The following is a 20,762-nucleotide window of genomic DNA, read 5'->3' on the forward strand; positions in this document are numbered from 1 at the left end:
TTCTGACTGGTGCAAAAACAAATGGAGAACTTAGCCTCATATTTATAGCCTAGGCCACCCACTCCATTTGCTATCCTAAGCAATGTGGGACTAATTCAACCAAATCCTAACACTGTGCACATAGAATTCAATTCTTGAAGCTTCTAACAGATGGCATCCAGGTCCTCTTCTGCTTCAATTCCACCACCACCAAGAGCATGCACCTATCACGTGTTCTTGAGTTTTAGGGGTGAAGACACTCGCCGACGATTCACTAGCCATCTCTATGATGCCCTCAACAGAAAGGGAATCACAACCTACAGAGATGATAACAATCTTCGCAAGGGTAATGTTATTTCAGATGCACTCCTCAAAGCAATTGAAGAGTCTATGTTTGCAATCATAGTTCTGTCACCAAACTACGCTTCATCCACATGGTGCTTGGCTGAGCTCTGCAAGATCCTTGATTGCAAGAACAAGCTGGGGCTACAAATGGTGACAGTGTTCTACGGTGTGGAACCTTCTGTTGTGAGGCACCAAATAGGAACCTTTCAGAAAGCTTTCAAGAAGCACAAAAAGAGACACGACCGTGAGAAGGTTCAAAGATGGAGGGAAGCGTTAAAACAAGTTGCTGATTATTCTGGATGGACCTCAAAAAATCAGTAAGCTAACTAATCATTAACTTACGCTTGTTATTACTACAATTTATCTGCTATACACCGTTCAAACTTTTAAATTAATAATCTAATCAAAACTAAAAATAATTTGTACTATTAGATTGGGATTATATCTCATTTTTAACAAATTGTATAGACTAAATTTTAGATCTACCTTTTATTATTAGATTATAATAATAAAATAGTATTATTATAGATGAGTTACCTGTCTCATAATTTAAAGTTATCAAATACGTTAAGTATACGTAAAAAAAATTATTTGTATGAAATATATATTGAAATATAGTATTTTTGTGAAGTAATATATCTATTTAATTTATTCACAAATATATAAATTGTGTTTCATTTTTTTTTGTACACATAAATGTTTTTGTAAATTTATTATAAGAAGTTTTTAAAATTTTTGTTTAATAAATTCATAATAAATATATTAAAAATTTAAAATTTTGTGTGTTTTTCATAAAACTTTCTTAATTAATAACTCAATTTTATTAGATATACATAAAATATTACCCATCAAATTAGTGATTAGTATAAAATATATGTTAAAATATAAAATATATATTAAAATGAGTTAAATAATATATATATATATAGAAAAAAAACTGATTTAGTAGCTAATTTCTGATATGCAAATAATATTTTTGTAGAAATTTTAATAATATGTCTTTAGCAAATATGTTAGTTAAACTTTTATTATTGCTATTATTATTTTATTAATATGATTAATTTATTATCTGTTTTAGTTTATTCTATTACAGTATTACTATACTCAATTAACATCTTAATATATATGAAATTTATTTATTTTATTAACTTAAGTTATTTTTTTTTCTAATACTAAAAGTTTAAATATTTTTTATACCTAATAGACCGCAATATTTAAAACATATTATTACACACCTAGTTAGTATTCTTAAAATGCCATTTGTTAGAAAAATTATTTAAAAAAGAAAATTAGTAGTGTGGAGTTCAGTGTGGTATAATTTGTTTTCTAATTTTTTTTTTAACTTCTCAATGATAGTATACTATAAAAATTTACAAGAATATAACGATAAGAAGAAGTACTCTTCTTCTTTCACACTGAATATAAAGCGTTTTCACAAAAATAAAAAATTATGATAGAAAATAATTATAGAGCATTTATCTCTTTTATATTTCGATGAACAAAAATTGATACAGATAGAATAAGTCAATAGGCAAAATGGTTCGTCAAATTTCACTAGCTAATCAAATTAGTCTCTTCGAACTTTAAATTGAACAGGAAAAAAAGGAGTTGATGAGATTATTCATATGTCCTTCATGAACTATAAAAAATGGTTATGTGTGAATTCTTTTTGTTGTTGATAGCAATGTCAAAAATGACAATAGAATAAACATTAGTGTTATTTAGAGTTGGATAACTTGCTTTATGGTTTATACTGGTTCTTTTTATTATTTTTTCGCTCACTTGATGTGTTGAGCTTCTTTCTTTTCAAAAAAAATTGAAGTCGTTGTGTTCTAAGTTCTAATCTAACTATCAGAACGTCATCCTCTCATTCATACTTCCTCTTGATTCAAATTTTGTAAGAATAAGAAGTGGGAGGAGAAGAGCGTAGAGGGGTAACTTTGTAACTTTACAATTAAATTATAAGATTATTAGATAATTTGGATATGCCAATTAATCACTTATTAATTAACAATTGTTTGAAGACAAAATCTATAGGTCAAGTACTAATATAATTCATATTAGGTATTAGGGAGACTACTTTAATAGAGTACCAGTTTGATCAAGATCAAATTCATCCAAAATGGAAAAGTGGAAAAGTTTGGCAGAACTAAAAAAAAATTAAAATTTAATCAATGTCAAATTAAAATAATAGAAAAATTTAAAGAATTATTTTAATTATTTGATCTAAATAACACATTAATTTTACATGTGATAAATTGAAACAAATAAACCGTTGGGTATACATGTATTTTCATCAAATTAAAAAGAAAGACTACCGTAGCTTACACAACAAATTGAAATGTCAGTCAACAAACTGAAATGCCTCAGATCGTCCTTTATAAACCCTTTTGACTTGATGCTAATGCAGCAATGCTCCACTTTATACCTAATGCAGTATAGAGTCATTTTGTGTGTATATGTATTACTTCTAATCTAAGTAATTGTATTGGTGTGATTACGTGATCCACAGTTTTCTAGTTCGTGGGGAGAAGAGACTTTTTTTTTTTATTATTATTAAATTGCTGATGGTTATTAATGGCTAAGAGAAGAGAGGTTGAATCTTAACCTATTTTCGCTTGATAACACTTATTGGCCTTAAATATTGTTTCTGGAGACTTTTTGTCTTTTTATCTCGTCACTAGCCACGAGACTTTTTATTTTGTCTCGTCCCCAGCCATGAGACTTTTCATTTTGTCTCGTCAATCAGCACGAGATATTTTTGGTTTTATCTCCATATTTTTTGTTTTATCTCCTGTTGCAACAGAAACAGAAATGGAGTAGAAGGAAGAGAATATTACACCCAGATATATCCTGGTTTAGCTGCTAAGTGCAGTGCAGCCTACATCCAGTCTCCATCACAACAATGATGGAATTTCACTATAATCATCCTTGATTACAAACACCAATTCTCCCTAGGAATTATTCTTCCTATTCGGGATAAGTCCAGAATTTAAACCCAAACTGAACTTGACTTTGTCACGGCCCAAAATGAGCCATGATCGGTGCTAAGGAAAATGATCCCAAGCAAGCCTAATCGACTCAAATATAAGTTGAATAAGAAAATTACAAATATTTTAAATAAATTTACAATGTCTAAAATGAATAATTACATATTTTTAGCAAACAAAAAATAAAATAAATATGAGTGGATCCTGCCTGTGACATATGAAGCAGATGACGTCTAAGAACTCAACAACGAATAGATACTCATTGCAGATCATTACTCTTGAATAGAAAGGCTCACATAATCAAATATTTATTCCTGAAAAATATTTTTAGAAAAACAGAGTGAGTTTTGCAACCCAGTGACTAGGCAGTACATCTATAATTCACATGAGACCATATAAACATAATTTTAGTTAAAAGATAATAATTTATGTAAATAAGTGAATTAATAAGGGAGTTCTCATACAGAAATCAAATCAAAAGTCCACACTTGGGTGGCTCCACCTCTATGGGTAGCCCTTTCCTCTTGTGTGTCCTAACGGAATATCAGATCTAACGTGTGGCCTACACGTTAGGTTAGCAACACCCCTGCTAGCTGGAGTCTGAGTTAGATGCATCTAAGTTAACGTCATAACTGCCGTTAACTACGGTTTTCTAATACGAGCCTCCCAAACCAATTCAAAACATATAATTTCAAATACAACTAATCTTTGATCTTTCAAATATATACAGTATCGAATCAAATAATACTTTCTCATCAAAATCATTTTCAATCATATGAAATGTCGAATATACTTTACAAATTCAGAATATATAAGTGAGTATCAATAATATCTCAATGTTCCAGAAACATATTCAGATAAAATCGAATATTCTAAAATAATACAAAATTTTATCAAACATGTATACAGTCTCATGTGCAGATTGAAATTTTGAATTTCACAAAAATAAATATTTAGTACTAATAAATCCATTATTAAAATCAAATTCAAATCCTTTGTTGGTAACTTGTAAGTATAGTCATAAATTCAAGCAGCATATATCAAAATAATTATCTGTAAAGCCAAATAATTATAAATGTAAAGCCTACTCACAAATTGGTCCCAAGGGACCAAAGAAACCAAACCAGAGTGCCAAGGAAGGTTGAAGTAGAATGGAATGAAAGAGTACGAAATTTGGACCGAGGTAGTAGCAATAACTTCAATTTCTCACTGCAACAACCAAAGGAAATAAGAGGATGGAGCATCAGCAGCTCCGGTGACCCCCCACCGGCAAGGACAGAATAGGCAGAAGCAAAGTTGAGCTAGGGCAAACTTGCAGAGTTTTCAACAGCAGCTTCTGGCGACGTCAGCGCGATTCCCAGTGACCGGAGGCGCGGTGGTGCAGCTTGCGACAACGGCAGAGGCGTACCAGCTCCCCCTCCTCGCGAGACTCTCCTCTCTCTAGCCATTGTGTTTCTCTCTCCTCTGCGAGCTTCTCTCTCTCTTCGAAGCCCCATACCTGCAGCCGCAACAGTAACAACGAAGCTCCCCTTCCAGCGGCAGGGACGGTCTCCAGGGGCGATGGCGAGGACAGCACCTCCTCTCTCGCTCCTCTTCCTTTCTCCTTCCCCCATTCCCTATTTCGAACTCCTTCTCCCTCTCCCTACCTGATCCGCAGCAACGACGGCGACGTCTAGCCTCACCGGTGTCAACTCCTTCTTCCTTTCTTCTCCCTCTCTGTTTTCCCTCGCTATTTTTCTTTCTTTCATTCTCAGCAGGGGGTGTGTGTATTCGGAGAGGGTTAGGGTTTAGAAAAGGGTTAAAGGGTAGTTTAGGTATTTTGATAAAATTAGAGGGTATATGTAAAATGTTTCAAAAAAACTTGAGATGTTACAGACTTGGTTACTGCCAAGCTTTCAACTGGTAAAGTGCTAACCCAACTTACAAGGAGATTTCCACAGAATCATGATACACAACACAGATGTACAAAGGAACTCTAAGGACATCTATGGCTTTTTCTTTTAATTTTGCACTCTCTGCCTTTTTCCGCTCTATGACTTTTTCATTACAGACCTCACTGTTTGCCTTTTTCCATGAGACTCAAGACATGACAAAATTAAACAAAAAAATTACAAAATGAAAACATTGAAGGAGAAGAAATTCTGTCAGCTTGTGCTGCTATGAGAACTCTGTGCCTTGCACTCTTACTCCTTGAATCAACCCTAACTGTTCACCCATACTTATAGGAAGAACCCTTCAAGGTTGAAACCAAATAAACCAAGCCAATCTTCTTCTTCTTCTTCAAGTCATAACCGATTCGGCCAGAGAGAGAAAAAAGATAACTCATGCAAAACCCACCATGCAATTACCTCTAGTCCTTCCTTGGTCACTACTCTTCATCAATCCGAGCCCTTCATCTCTTCCTTGCTCTCCAAGATGAACTTCTGGCCCTTGATGCTTCATGATGATGATAGCTTCATCTGCTCCAATCTCTGCCTCTTCCATCACGTAGCCACTCTAGTTACTTCCTGTGATGTTAGAGCAGAATCAGAGACAAGCCATCTTCTCCAAGATCTTCTCCTAGCTGGCCGAGATCTTCTTCTTGTTTTTGGGTATGAGGAGCCCGAGATTACCTCACCAAATCTTACCATTCTTGGTGATAATATCAGCCACTACATACTTTTAGTTTGCTTTTTCTTGCCATCATTATGATGGTCTTTTGGTGTGTCTTTCCTTCTTTTCGGTAGCTCAATGTAGATTCCATGGTTTGTTGGGTAATATCCGCAAAAGAAGAAAGAAAGAATGAGAGAGAAGAAACAATTGGATGAGAAGCAATTAAATGAATTAAACAAATTAATTGAATAGAAGTTGCTTTTCCTTCCCTGAGTAGCGTGTAGCCTTAATGCCATCAATCATATCAATGACATTCTCTCTCATGTTTCCAATGTTAGAAAATTAAATTTTGAAATCCATTCCAAGAGAAGGATTGGGATCCGTTGGAGGCATGAAGCAATTTTGCTTCCTTTTATAATAAGTTTCGTATCAAGCATTGGGTCATGTAGCAACAATTATTAATTTGGGCTTGTAGGAATAATAATTCAATTTTGGCCAAGTAAAGTTACCATTAATTCAACAATGTGAATCAAAAAGATTTTTGTATCAATGCTAAATGTTAGCTTTAATTTGGGCTTATGATGATATTTGAATTCTGGCCCAAATAATCACAAATTATTTCAGCCACATAATATAGGAATCACTAAACAAGGCTGAATGTTTTTAAGCATATTGGGCTAGCAATAATTCTTTTCCTTTCGGCCTAATAAGAAAACCTGCATTACAACATTATTAATTAACATATGTTAAATGAAAATCGAATTAATAATTTTGTAATTAATTTAATTAATAATGTTTAGTCATCATAAATATTAATCTAGAGTTTTCCAAACTCATCAATTGCCTTGTTCTCTTTTGTATAGTTTTTCTTTCTCCAATAATTTTTTAATTTATTTTAATAAAATTAGTTGTTTTGCTTTATTTTTCTTTTGTCTTGCTAGACTTACAAAGAAATTATTTTTCCCTGAATAGAGATGAGGCAGTACTTGTGGAAAAAATTGCTCAACATATCCATGAAATATTGATTCCGAAGTTGCCCCCTTCAATGAAGAATCTTGTAGGAATTGATTCAAGAGTCGAAGGAGTGATTAATCTCATAGGTCTTGGGTTGAATGATGTTCGCTATATGGTTATATGGGGAATGGGAGGCATAGGTAAAACGACTATTGCTAGAGCTGTCTTTGAAACCATTCGAAGTAGATTTGAAGTTAGTTGCTTTCTTGCCGATGTAAGGGAGCATTGTGAGAAAAAAGATACTGTCCACATTCAAAAGCAGCTGCTTGATCAAATGAATATAAGTTCATATGCTGTTTATAACAAGTATGACGGGAGGAGAATAATTCAAAACTCTTTATGTCTCAAAAAGGTACTTCTTGTTCTTGATGATGTAAATCATGAAAAACAATTAGAAGATTTGGCTGGGGAAAAAGATTGGTTTGGTCCTGGAAGCAGAATAATAATTACAACTAGAGACGTAGAGGTGCTAAAGGGACCAGAGGTGCATGAAATTTATAAGGTTGAAGGGTTAGTGGAAAGTGAAGCCCTTAACCTCTTTTGTCTGAAAGCCTTTAAACAGCAGGAGCCTACAGAAGGGTTTTTGGATTTGTCCAAAGAAGTGGTCAAATACAGCGGTGGTCTCCCATTGGCACTTAAAGTGTTGGGCTCCTATCTTAATGGTAGACCTACTATTGCGGTTTGGTATAGTGCTATTGAAAGAATAAAGAAGTCTTCACATTCTGAAATTATTGATGTATTGAAAATAAGCTATGATGGTTTAGATTTAATGGAAAAGAATATTTTTCTGGATATTGCTTGTTTCTTTAAAGGACAAAGGAAAGATGATGTAACAAAGATATTGAAAGGATGTGGTCATGATGCTGAAATTGGTCTTGATATTTTGATTAACAGATCATTGGTTACTATTGAATATGATAGTTTGGGGATGCATGATCTGCTTGAAGAAATGGGCAAACAAATTGTAATTCAAGAATCTCCAAATGATGCTAGTAAGCGTAGCAGATTGTGGTGTTACGAGGATGTTGATTTTGTACTTACTCAAAAGAAGGTATGCCTCGTTTTTTCTCAACTATAGGATGCATAGAATTAAAATAAGAATTCGACAATGTATTTGATATTATATCTAGGTAACTAAAAACTATTTTTTGTTTTTGTGGTTATCTCAATCAGTATAGTTTTTTCATTGGTTTTTTTAATTGTTTATTTATTTATTTACGTGTATGTATAGAAAACTAAAGCAACTCATGGCATCGTTCTACGTAAGAAGTATAGCGAGACTGAAGTGAATCAGAGAGATTTATCTTTCTCAAAAATGTGTCAGTTAAAGCTTCTCATTTTAGATGGCGTGACAGCTCCCATTCCCTGCGATATTCCTTGTACATTAAGGTAGCGTTTGTTTTCAGGTACTGAGACAGAGACTGAGAGACTGAGACTCAATATTGTGTTTGTTAGTTCAGAGACTGGTACTAAAATTTCTGTCTCTGTCTCCAAAATTTCAGTATTTCAGTACCTCCAAAAAATAGGGACATAGGGGACTGAAATTTTTAGAGATGGAAACTGAAACTTTAATAACATTTTATACCTTAAATATTTTCATTTCAATTAATTAATTCCAATTTTACTCTTTGTGCAAATTAAATTAGAGTTTCATTCTTGTTTCAATTCCTGTCTCCCATTTTGCACCAAACAGAATACTGAAATTTGTTTCAATCCCTGTCTCTCAGTCTCTATCTCTCAGTCTCAGTCTTTCTGTCTCTGTCTCTCCACCAAACGCTACCTCTAAAGGTATTTCGCTGGAGTTTTTGTCCACTGAAAACTCTGCCCCTTACAGATCATCAACGCTATGAGCTTGTTGAAATTAATCTGTATGACAGCCAAATTGTACAGTTATGGGATGGAAAGAAGGTAGACCTTTTCATCGACAGTTCTATCAAATTTTATTACATAAACATTTCCAGCATAAATATTAACCATGTGATATATGTTTTTTTTTTTTTATGTTTTTTCAGGTTTTAGAAAAGTTAGAGCACTTAGATCTATCATGGTGCAAGCAGCTGAAGCAAACGCCAGATCTTTCTGGGGCTCCCAATCTTAAAAAACTTAATCTTCAGGGATGCAAGAAGCTGGATTATATTCACCCGTCTCTCACACACCACAAAAGGCTTGTTGAATTGGATTTAGGATATTGTGAGAGACTTGAAACACTTGGAGATAAATTGGAGATAAGTTCACTCGAGAAACTAGATCTATACCGCTGCAGTAGTTTGAGAAGACTGCCAGAATTTGGGGAATGCATGAAACAGTTATCGATTCTTGATCTGGAAAAAACAGGTATAGAAGAGCTACCCCCAACGCTTGGAAAGTTGGCTGGCGTGTCTGAGTTGGACTTAACTGGGTGCTACAAGCTTACTAGTCTTCCCTTCCCACTTGGATGTTTCGTTGGCCTAAAGAAGTTGAAGTTGAATAGATTCGTGGAGCTTAGTTGTGTTCCATACACCACTCATGGGTTAGAGTCCCTCGAGGCTTGGGATTTTTCTGACAGCCCAATTCTTGTTGGACTTTTGTGTTCTCTCTCTCGCCTGACCTCTTTGAGTAGCCTAAAATTACATGGAGAGTTTAGCAGATCTAGAGAAGTGTCGACCCTTTACTATGATCTTGGCCACTTAACGTCGTTGGCGGATTTGGATTTAGGGTACAGTGATTTTTTAAGAGTTCCAATATGTATCCATGCACTTCCCAGACTTACACGTCTGGATCTATGTTATTGCTATAATTTGGAGGTTTTGCCAGAGCTTCCATCAAGTCTAAGAGAATTACAGGCAAAGTGCTTTGACTCACTGGTTGCATCCAATGTAAATGCTGCTATATCAAAAGCGTGTTGTGGCTTTGCAGAATCAGCTAGCCAAGATCGTGAAGACCTCTTGCAAATGTGGATCAGTAGGAAGAAAATGCCAGCATGGTTTAAGGATCAGGAAAAAGATAACGGAATATCAGTGTCATTCCCCCATAATTGCCCTTCAACTGAAACCATCGCACTTGCTCTCTGTTTCCTATTACAAGGTGTCATGGACTTGCCGGAACAGCCATCGGTTATCTGCAATGGTAAAGAATTCATCAACAAGAGTGTATTTCATGGGGATTTGCGTCTCAAATCTAAGTATTTGTGCATTGTCTGCGTGAATGGTTACTATTTTAGTAACATGTTATTGCCAAGACAATCGCTTCCAACTGCAATTTCCCAGTGATTATCGTGGAATCCGAGTACAAAGATCTGGAGCACGTTGGGTGTGCAAGCAAGACATTCAACATTTCAAGCAGTTGGCATCTCGTAGAAGCTCTGACCCACCTGAACTCTTACCTCTCTTCCCTTTGCATTCCCACAGCACTTGGTTCTCATAGCTCATGACACAGCTTTCTCAATATATTACTTGTATGATTGCAAAATTTAGATCTCTTCAGCTAAATGGTTCCCCAGATTCGAAGCTTTTGACAGAGCTCATTGCATCCATCCAACTGCCATGTGAACCCCAGAAAGGAATGTAAATCTTGGGCACAATTAGAACAAGCAAAGGGAATATATATATATTTGGGGATGATATTGGTTGTTCTTTAGGGGGTGTCACAAATGCAGACAGGTTCTTGTGCTTATGACATTCGGGCATTTGTTTTTGATGGAGAATTATATCTACTGAAGCTCTCCTTTCACTTTTCATGTTGCTTCAGTTAGCCCTCAAAAATCAGGTAATTGATTCTATTTTTTATGGATCTATCTCGCTTGGCTTCATTTAGTTGAAATTATTCAAGCCCAAGATCAATTCAGTTTGTATAAATATGGGCATTTGAAGTTTGTTATTTAGTTTGTAATTCTTTTTCTTTCAACTTTTGTAAAAAATATGTTGGGTTCTAATAGAGGAGAATTTGTATTCTGTGATTACTGGGGAATGTGCACCTGTGTTGAATTGCGTGTTTCAAATTGTGGATATGAGAAAAAGGGGGATGGGGAAGAATATGAATTGAGCATTTGGAGGTTGTATTTGAGTTCACGTCTGATGGCTTTTCTAATTTTGTTTTTCTTTTTATTGAATTTCCTGCGAAAAAAATTTAATCTTGGTTTCATGTGTAAGTTGTTGCAATGAGGTTATAGCGATTCTTTTATTGGGTTGGAGGGTTTCAGGAAGATGGTGCTTGAGATTGACAATGTTTTGAATTTATTTTCGTTGCTGCAGCATAGAGTGAGATTGGCAAGCATAATGTGACAGATTCAGATTCATTACAGAGTGAAGGAGAAAATCTGCAGACCATGGTGAGTACCAATGTCAACTTAGTTGCCATTCTTGCAAGTTTCCAGTTGCTTTGATATGCAATTATTAATAAAAAATAACCTCTATGTTAACTAGTTCTGTGGGCTATGTCTTTGATGTACCTCATTAGAACTTTGATTACTCATGTTTGATGAACAGCTAATTTTTAATCACACATTCTTTAAAGTTCTTACTTGATAAGCCTTTAATATGCTGTCTCTTTCCTTAAAAGGATGTGTAAATCCATCATATTCCACTGAAAAATTACTGTATAACTTGATAGCATTTTGATCCATCATCTTATCCTCAAATGTGAGTAATCATTTTGACCCTTTGGTTTTCAATCCATCCTAGTCAGGATGGTTTATAGCATCCTGTCACTGAAACTAATAATATAAGATTAGTGGGATCTATGAGTCGATAAATATATTCTGTTTATACTTTATAGTTAGATTCTGTTAGGATTCAAGTGGTAAAAAATCTCCCGTCAATCAAGAATTGAGTATTTAATAAAAGGATCCATAAACTTGTTGCCCTAAGGTTTTGGAACAAGATACGCATGTTATCTAATTTGCTGCTTGTTAATTAATCCATGAATCCATGTAGCGGCTTAGTTTGTCCATATACTTAAAAGGCTATTCAATGATGTAAGTAGGAAAACATTTACCCCGGATTATCATGGCAGTATGTATGCATATAGCATACGTAGTTACTTATGAACAATAATGGGTGATTGATTTCTGTTACCTGTTCAGTGCGGATACAGATTCACCCAGCATTGCTGAATATCAAGATTTGTTGGAATAGAAAGTAGTACTTTCATCTGTTGTAAATGTCGACGATGAATGAAAGAAAGTGTGACACATTACTTTCCAATGCTTGATAGGACTTCACCCTGGTCCACATGAATACACTTGTGCTATGAGGACTTTTCCTCTGTATTTGATTATGCACATTGCACACAACCGAAACTCGTTTAGGTGGTGATGGCAGGTGCATATGTATGTTAGAAGATTCATGCTTTTTTTTTTTTTCGTTTTTAAATTCACATTTTGTTTAACAGCTCAAACAGTTCCATCTATACACATTCATTGTGCTGGAAGCAACAAAGTGAGATCTGTTCCTGTTTTTGTGTTTATTACCTTTTCTTTATACACTGCAATTTTCTCTCTTAGGGTGTTATATAATTAACATGAAATTCAAAGAATGGATAGTTGTCCTTGCTACCCTATTAAGATGTTCCGAGGTTTGCATTGCAATATTGTATACATGCATATAGCATTTCTCCACTCCCATTGTGCTTTTCCTTTTGTAAAGGGAGGCTTTTAGACATGGTTTTGGCATCTTTTCCCATTTTAGCAAAGGTTCACTTGTTGGCAAGTGCATTCTTCTGATGAGATTTTACAGGTGCTTTTCGACTTGTTCCGACATGATGTTCGGCTATGGAAAGCATACAGCACCACGCTGCAGGTATATCTAATTTAGATTACTGTTGGAAATTATAGTATGCCATTATGTTCACTCAATAATAATCAATATTGTAGGTAGTCCATTGAATCCGGAGTAGTGCGTGTAGATAGAGGTTAGAAGTATTTGTAGGGAGGCTTGTGCATGTTTGAGGATTTCATTATTCTTTTAACTTTTTAATACACAATCTTGTTATATGTCTTTTATTGTAAAAGCATGAGCAGATCCATTTGTATATGTTAGTTATGTTTCTGAATTTTGATAGCTCAACATTCATAGTGGAATTTATTGATTCTGCAACTTGTACTTTACTCAACATTCATGTTTGGTACTTTTCCCCTGTAAGCTACCATTTTGAATTGGAAAGACTTCCTAATTATTTCTTGTGCACTTGTTACTTTGCTTTTTAGAGATTAGGAACCAGAGAAGGTGAATCATACATAATAAGATAAATGAGTATGATTCTCTCATTCATGACCGAAATGGAAGGTGGTTATTTAAATATCAGACTTCTAATTAACTTGCCACAGTCTAACGAGTTACTAATCATTTTGGATCAAGATCTCTTAAAATAAAAAAGTTGAGAAAGTGATAAAATGACTCTTAAATTAAAATAGTAAGACACACATTTTATGGTAGTTACAAATTTAATAATAATTAATCTTTCAATTTATTATGTTACTAACGTTTTCACTTTACAGTATCTAAATTCTCTCCAATCAATATATGTAAATTTAAGAATACTATTGTTTTATCTTTTAGGTTTGGATCAATGATATATAAAACAAGGTAAGTTCTTCAAAGAGGGCAAATTATTAAAAGATCTCGATATATTATAAGTAATAATATAATTTATAAAACAATGATGGGGTGCATTTAAAAATATATTAGGATTTATTTTTTGAGTTTAATTTTGATGCATGTAAAACATTTTACACGGTCACGTTCTTTTTTCTGGGTGATCATTCACGCGGTTAATGTGAAACATAGTTATTTTTGTTAATGTGGCATTATGTAATTGAATGCATGTGTAAAATTATTCTACACTGACCGTGCATCAAAATTAAATTATTATTTTTATACATAATTATTTTTATATTAGTTAAATTTTATTGATTAAATATAGTAAATAGGAATTAATAAATACTAGTATATATATATATATATATATAAACAAAAAATAAGAGAGTGAACCTTCTCATTTTTTTTTAGCTGTTTTATAAAATATAATTTTTTATTATTTAATATTTTTTACATATCTTTTTTTTATCCCACTTAAAGAATATAAAATAAGAGATCACACTTTACAAAAGAATTGAGAGAATTCATTATTTGGAAATAGGTCTAACACTAATTACTTACAATTAATTCTAATCTCCAAAAAATAAACATACAATTTTTTTATAAATATTAAAATTTACTTTTACAAATTTAAGAAATCAAATAATAATTTATGAATTTAGATAAATCTTTATTTTAAGTAAAAATAAAAGTTATCCCTTAATCTATGAAAAAAATAATTTTTTTTACTATATGGAAGACAAAATCACAATTCATAAGACAAATCAAGCTTTTTAGCGTACAAGTTCATACAAGTTAGTCTAAACTCAACAAAAACAACCCTCAGTTTAGATTGCGTGTAAATATGCGCTTTTCCAACTCTTGAATAGCGTAAATGGTTCTTTTTCCTCAATCAAAACCGCAACGCTCAAAATTCAAATAACGATCAAAATCTTTCAAAAATCTCTTAAAATCGTCACAAAAAGTGCAGGAAGTTTCAAAGCTGAATTCGAAAAGAATTATATATGAGAAAATGAAATAAAAAGATGAAGAAGAAGAAGCAGCAGGAGATGAAGAGGAGGAAGAGAAAGAGTTTGAATTATGCAGAATTTATCAGTACAAATTCACCGAAAAGTCTTAAACAATACACATAAATATCTTAGTCTTACACCAAAATTTGCTACAACTATACGAAAATATTTTTTCTAATGCTACATTTTTTTCTTCTTTTTTCCATTTTTTCTTTCTTTTAGTTGAATGAACCTAAGTTCATCTCTTCCAAGTAATTTTACAGCATTATGTGTTTCTTCTTCTTCTTTATTTGATTTTTTTTGTTTTTATTCTTATTAAGAGAGTAAAATAAGAAAAAACCTTGAGAAGATAAAACAATAAAAAAAGATGAATAAGTAAAAAAAGAAGATGGTGATGATGATGATGAAAAAAAAGAAGAAGCAGCAGAAGATGAGGAGGAAGAAGAGGAAGACTTTTGAATTATGCAGAACTTATCAGTACAAATCCACCAAAAATTCTTAAATAATACACATAATTGTCTTAATTTTGCACCGAAATTTACTGCAAATACACAAAAATATTTTCTCTAATCCTGCATTTTTTTCTTCTTCTTTTTTTTCTTATTTCTTGTTTTCTTTTTGTTGAATGAATGTAAGTTCATCTTCTTCCAAGTAATTTTGCAGTATTATGTGTTTCTTCTTCTTCTTCTTTGTTTGATTTTTTTTGTTTTTATTCTTGTTAAGAGAGTAAAATAAGAAGAAACTTGAGAAGGTAAAACAAGAAAGGAAAGATGAATAATAAAAAAAATATGGTGATGATGATGAAAAAAAGAAGCAGCAGCAGAAGATGAGAGAGGAAGAAGAGGAAGAGTTTTGAATTATGCAGAACTTATCGATACAAATCCACAAAAAATTCTTAAATAATACACATAAATGTCTTAATTTTACACTGAAATTTGCTGCAACTACACAAAAATATTTTCTTTAATGCTTTATTTTTTTCTTTTTTTTATTTCTTTCTTTCTTTTAGTTGAATGAATATGAATTCATTCTCTTCCAAAAAATTTTGTCACATTATGTGTTTTTTTTCTTTTTTATTTGATTTGTTTAGTTTTTATTCTTGTTAAAAGGTAAAATAAGAAGGAAAAGAAGAAGAAGAGTTTTGAATTACACATAAATGTCTTCATTCTATACCAAAATTTACTGCAAATATACAAAAAAAATTATGCAGAACTTCTACATTACATTTAATTCAAACCATAGCGATAAACAGTAATTTTCACAAACAAAAAACAATATTATTTGTAACACCCTACCATACTTAGTATTATGTTTAAGTCATAAGACTGAGATAGTAAGGTATTACGACCTCTAAAAATAGTAATATATATATAATAATAATAAAGAAAAAGTTATTTAACTAGGAGCCTTGAAAAATGGGTAAAACAAAATCGCAAAATAAAAAGCGCAACGCTCAGGAAAGGATTACTTGCGTGCTAAGAAACCTAATAGGAACATGATAAAACAATAAACGAAAGGATAAAGAAAAGCCAAGGAACAGTATAACTAGCCCCTGACTCGGCCTGCGAAGCTAAGGCTGGCCGGAGGATACATATTTACATACAAACATACATAAGTGTCCCCAAAATATACCAAAATATCAAAGTAAACTCCTATCTCTCCCTCAACCTCTAAGAGGAGCAGCGTACATAAGTTACTTGGAGAGTAAGCTACACATATATATACATATATACAAATAGTAACCAAAATATACCCAAGGATTACTTCGCTTTTCAGGATCCAGACGCCTAGCGAGGAGCCTCTCGACCTGCATCTGAAAAATAACAATACAATATGGAATGAGAACCGGAGGTTCTCAGCATGGTAAAAGTGCCACACGTATAATAAATAAGGTCTTGATAATGCCATAGGCAATCCTAGAACTCCATTATACAATTATCCAACTTAATTACTAATTAGAAGCTATAAATAGGGGTAGGTATTCTAAATCTATCTAACTTACTCAATTTCAATCCTAATCTAACACCAAACCATTTTTCCATTTCCTCCATTCCTCCATCATCCACAATGCAACAGAAACAAGCAACCAAACAGGGTCACGCACAAGTAATGAACAGATAGTACAAATAGCAAGTATAACAGATAGCAGGTGATATATATCAATTAAGCAAACCCAGGAAATGCATAGCAATCAAAACAAATAAATGCATATGATGCATGTTTGTCCTATGGCTGATGGGGCCCATCTGTCGGTTATCCAGCCAACCCGACAAGTCCGAAAACCTTAGTCTGTCCCCCGTCGCGCATCCCCAAGAGTCTATGCATAGAGTTCACATTCAATCATCATATAAATCACTCAATGGGGGTTATCCATACTCGGAAATTTATACGTGCCCAGTCACCCTTACGACGTAGGGTTAACAAAGTATCAAGAATCAACCTGGAACACGTGGTGGCGAGCCACGGTTTTTACCCAGGGAAACTCGTATCTCAGATATCATCATTCATAAGCCATTTCATAGTCACAATCATTATTTAATCATTCATCAAGCCATGACATGTTAACTCCTTTTATTAACAACCTCCCTTCCACATTTTTCATCATCATTCCCTTATAATTCATCTTGATTACCCTTTCCGGGTCCTGACCAAACTATTTATCAAACTCTTCTCAACCTTCTTAATATCGAATAATCTTAAAATCAACCCAACTCTAACATTAACTCAATCACATCACACGAAGATTAAACTTCAACTTCTCGAACCCATGACTATCACTAAGACATCCTCAACACTCTATTTTCTTTTCTGTTTTTAATATAACAAATAAACTTGGAATTGCGCAAAATTTATGTCCAGGCATTCGTCTTGAAATAAGCTTTCTAAAAAACCAAAGATCAAAATTTTCTGATTTCTCTAGCCTCAGAAATAAAAGAAAAACCGTGACTACTCTACAGTGCATAAAACCAGAAAAACAGCAGCAGCATGTGATATTCAAAATTCAATATAAAATCCAAGTTAAATCCAATGATTTTAAAAATTAATGTAGTTAAACTTTACTCATCCAGGTTTTTTTCTCGATTGGTTCTGAGTTAATACCATTTTTAATGAAGAAGTTACATTACCTGAAAGTTAAGTAAAAATGAGTCAAATCTGTTTTTGAAACCAAAAAGCTTAGTACCTTTCAATTTGAATAACATTTATTACAAAACTCCAATTAAGCTAAATTTTGATTTGGAAACTCCTAGCTCATCTAGAAACAAGTGTGTTTTAGTTTTAACCCAATTGCTATTCAATTCTAAGAGTTACAAGTATTGGAAGTTGATTCATAGCTTGCTGAAATCTGTTTCTTTTTAGATTTGACCACTAATATTAAAAAATTTACAACTCCTAATCCTCAACTTTTAAAATTCTGAAGTTTTATAGCAATAAAGCAAGTTAATCAAATTTTATAAAAAAATTAGTTTCGCTCCAAAACTCAACTCGTAGAAGTCGCAGCAAGACAAACAAGTTGCTGCCCTGTTTGACCTTTTTTGCTGCAGGACAGATTTAACAACCTAACTTTAAAAATTTTCCATAAATTGTATATTTAACAAAAAGGTCCCAAATTTTCCAGTTTAGTTTCTTATATTCCCAAGTTTAGCCCAAACTTGGTCTCATATAATTCCGATCATTACATAATTAGTTACGGCATATGCAATACCACCACAACACAACTCTACATCCTTATTAACAAACACCAATCCTAATCCATCATAAATAAATATAAGAGCACACCATTAATAACTTTCACACCTCATAATTCCAATATATAAATCCACCAACAAATCTATTCCAACAACATTACAAGGCTAATCATTAAATATAACAAACAATTCAACTTATCATATGGTTCCTCTAACCTAAGTTTTCACAACACCGTAAATATTAAACGTGCGAAACTTAAATCATACCTTGGCCGATCACTTAATTCGCCCAAGGCAGCCTCTCAACACAAAATCACAGCCCCTCCAAGCTCAATCAAACAGCCCCAAAGCAAGCCTTGTCACCAACAAAGCTCCAAGTAATCCAAATTCAAGTCCAATGCATAAACACCCTCTTAAACTACACCTAATACACACATATATATGTTCCAATTCAGTTTTCTATTACCAAAAATAAGATTGAGCTAGGGTTAGGGTATTCTTACTATATCCATATGCTCAATAGCTTGAGTCCACAAGTTCCGGAAGCTAACTTGAACCTTGAACATAGAAATTGGACAAGATTCACCATAGGTTTCCAAGTTTACCAAAGAAAGAGAGATAGGAATTCTGAACTTAATAGGAGGCTTACCAGTGAAATTGTTTGGATAGAAAGGTGGAGCTCGACGCGCTGAGCGCGTGGCCGCGAACGGTGCGGCGATCGGAGCCCGAACGGAGGAGTTATGGTGGATCAAAGGGTTAGGGTTTGAGAGCTTCTCTCCCTTTCCTCCAATTCTATTTTGGCATTGCAGCAACTAATGAGGAAGAAGAAGGCTGCCGTTTCCTTTATATTATGGGTCCGGTTGGACCCACAGGCTCGGTTTGGGCCCCGGTTTAACCGATTCAGCTCCTCCAGTCTAATTTTGAGCCAAATTTTCGAAATTGATATCAAATTTTGATGAGCTCTATCCTATTTTAATATTAGTTTTACATTTTTAGCTTTCCTAATTAAAATGTAATTTATTAACTAATTAATTACCGATTTTAGCGGGGTTTACATTATTCACCTACTGAATCATAAACTACTAACGAAAATATTAACTAGAATCGAACCACACATCAACCACTTGATTGGATTCAAAATAATAATTCACTTCACTCTGGTTCAATTGACAATATGAACTTTGATGAGCGGATAATTTATACGCTTTTTGGCATTGTTTTTAGGTAGTTTTTAGTAAGTTCAAGCTACTTTTAGGGATGTTTTCATTAGTTTTTACGTTAAATTCACATTTCTGGACTTTACTATGAGTTTGTGTGTTTTTCTGTGATTTCAGGTAATTTCTGGCTGAAATTGAGGGACTTGAGCAAAACTCTGAAAAAAGGCTGACAAAAGGACTGCTGATGCTGATGGAATCTGACCTCCCTGCACTCAAAATGGATTTTCTGGAGCTACAGAACTCCAAATGGTGCGCTCTTAACGACGTTAGAAAAGTAGACATCCAGAGCTTTCCAGCAATATATAATAGTCCATACTTTATTCGGAAATTGACGACATAACTTGGCGTTGAACGCCAAGTACATGCTGCTGTCTGGAGTTAAACGCCAGAAACACGTCATGATCCGGAGTTGAACGCCCAAAACACGTTATAATTCGGCGTTCAACTCCAAGAAAAGCCTCAGCTCGTGGATAGATCAAGCTCAGCCCAAGCATACACCAAGTGGGCCCCGGAAGTGGATTTATGCATCAATTACTTACTCATGTAAACCCTAGTAGCTAGTCTAGTATAAATAGAACATTTAACTATTGTATTTGACGTCTTTTGACCACGTTTCATCTTTGGTCTCAGTTTTGTTTTATTCTTCATCTTAAGAGGCTATTGATCACGTTTTAGGGGGCTGGCCATTCGGCCATGCCTGAACCTTTCACTTATGTATTTTCAACGGTGGAGTTTCTGCACACCATAGATTAAGGGTGTGGAGCTCTGCTGTACCTCAAGTTTCAATACAATTACTATTACTTTCTATTCAATTCTCTTTTATTCTTATTCCAAGATATACGTTGCACAATACTTTGATGAATGTGATGATCCGTGACACTCATCATCATTCTCACCTATGAACGCGCGTGACTGACAACCACTTCCGTTCTACCTTAGGCCGGGCGCATATCTCTTAGATTCCCCAACAGAATCTTCGTGGTATAAGCTAGATAGATGGCGGCATTCATGGGGATCCGAAAAGTCTAACCTTGTCTGTGGTATTCCGAGTAGGATCCCGGGAATCCGGAAAGTCTAACCTTGTCTGTGGTATTCCGAGTAGGATTCCGGTATTGAATGACTGTGACGAGCTTCAAACTCCTGAAGGCTGGGCGTGATGACAAACGCAAAAGAATCAAGGGATTCTACTCCAACCTGATTGAGAACCGACAGATGATTAGCCGTGCTGTGACAGAGCATTTGGACCATTTTCACTGAGAGGATAGGATGTAGCTATCAACAAGGGTGATGCCTCCAGACGATTAGCCGTGCAGTGACAGCGCATAGGACCATTTTCCCGAGAGGATTAAAAGTAGTC

The 20,762-nt window shown here is 34.0% G+C and overlaps 1 protein-coding gene and 1 long non-coding RNA gene across 2 annotated transcripts; one reads left to right on the forward strand and one right to left on the reverse strand.

The window, feature by feature from the left end:
- Positions 1-118: 118 nt before the first annotated feature.
- On the forward strand, positions 119-13,070 carry LOC112797507 (disease resistance protein Roq1-like). Its single transcript, XM_072234549.1, has 7 exons — positions 119-641; positions 6,879-7,971; positions 8,152-8,307; positions 8,631-8,828; positions 8,933-10,664; positions 11,150-11,226; positions 12,632-13,070. The coding sequence occupies exons 1-5, from the start codon at positions 151-153 to the stop codon at positions 10,166-10,168; spliced, it is 3,174 nt and encodes a 1,057-aa protein (XP_072090650.1). The 5' UTR covers positions 119-150; the 3' UTR covers positions 10,169-10,664; positions 11,150-11,226; positions 12,632-13,070.
- Positions 13,071-15,942: 2,872 nt separating this feature from the next.
- LOC112797508 (uncharacterized) lies at positions 15,943-18,983 on the reverse strand. The gene is made up of 4 exons (XR_003199802.2): positions 18,838-18,983; positions 18,692-18,745; positions 18,456-18,612; positions 15,943-16,315 (listed from the first exon to the last, which is right to left on the reverse strand). It is a non-coding gene; the product is annotated as an uncharacterized lncRNA (long non-coding RNA).
- Positions 18,984-20,762: the final 1,779 nt, after the last annotated feature.

Source organism: Arachis hypogaea, chromosome 4 (genome assembly GCF_003086295.3).
Source record: "Arachis hypogaea cultivar Tifrunner chromosome 4, arahy.Tifrunner.gnm2.J5K5, whole genome shotgun sequence".
In the NCBI taxonomy this organism is placed as follows: Eukaryota; Viridiplantae; Streptophyta; class Magnoliopsida; order Fabales; family Fabaceae; genus Arachis; species Arachis hypogaea.

Coding starts and splice junctions, on each gene's coding strand:
- LOC112797507 (XM_072234549.1), top strand. CDS start 151: ATGGCATCCAGGTCCTCTTCTGCTTCAATTCCACCACCACCAAGAGCA. Junction 7,972..8,151: donor TTGTACTTACTCAAAAGAAG/GTATGCCTCGTT, acceptor GTGTATGTATAG/AAAACTAAAGCAACTCATGG. Junction 8,308..8,630: donor GCGATATTCCTTGTACATTA/AGGTAGCGTTTG, acceptor TGAAATTTGTTT/CAATCCCTGTCTCTCAGTCT.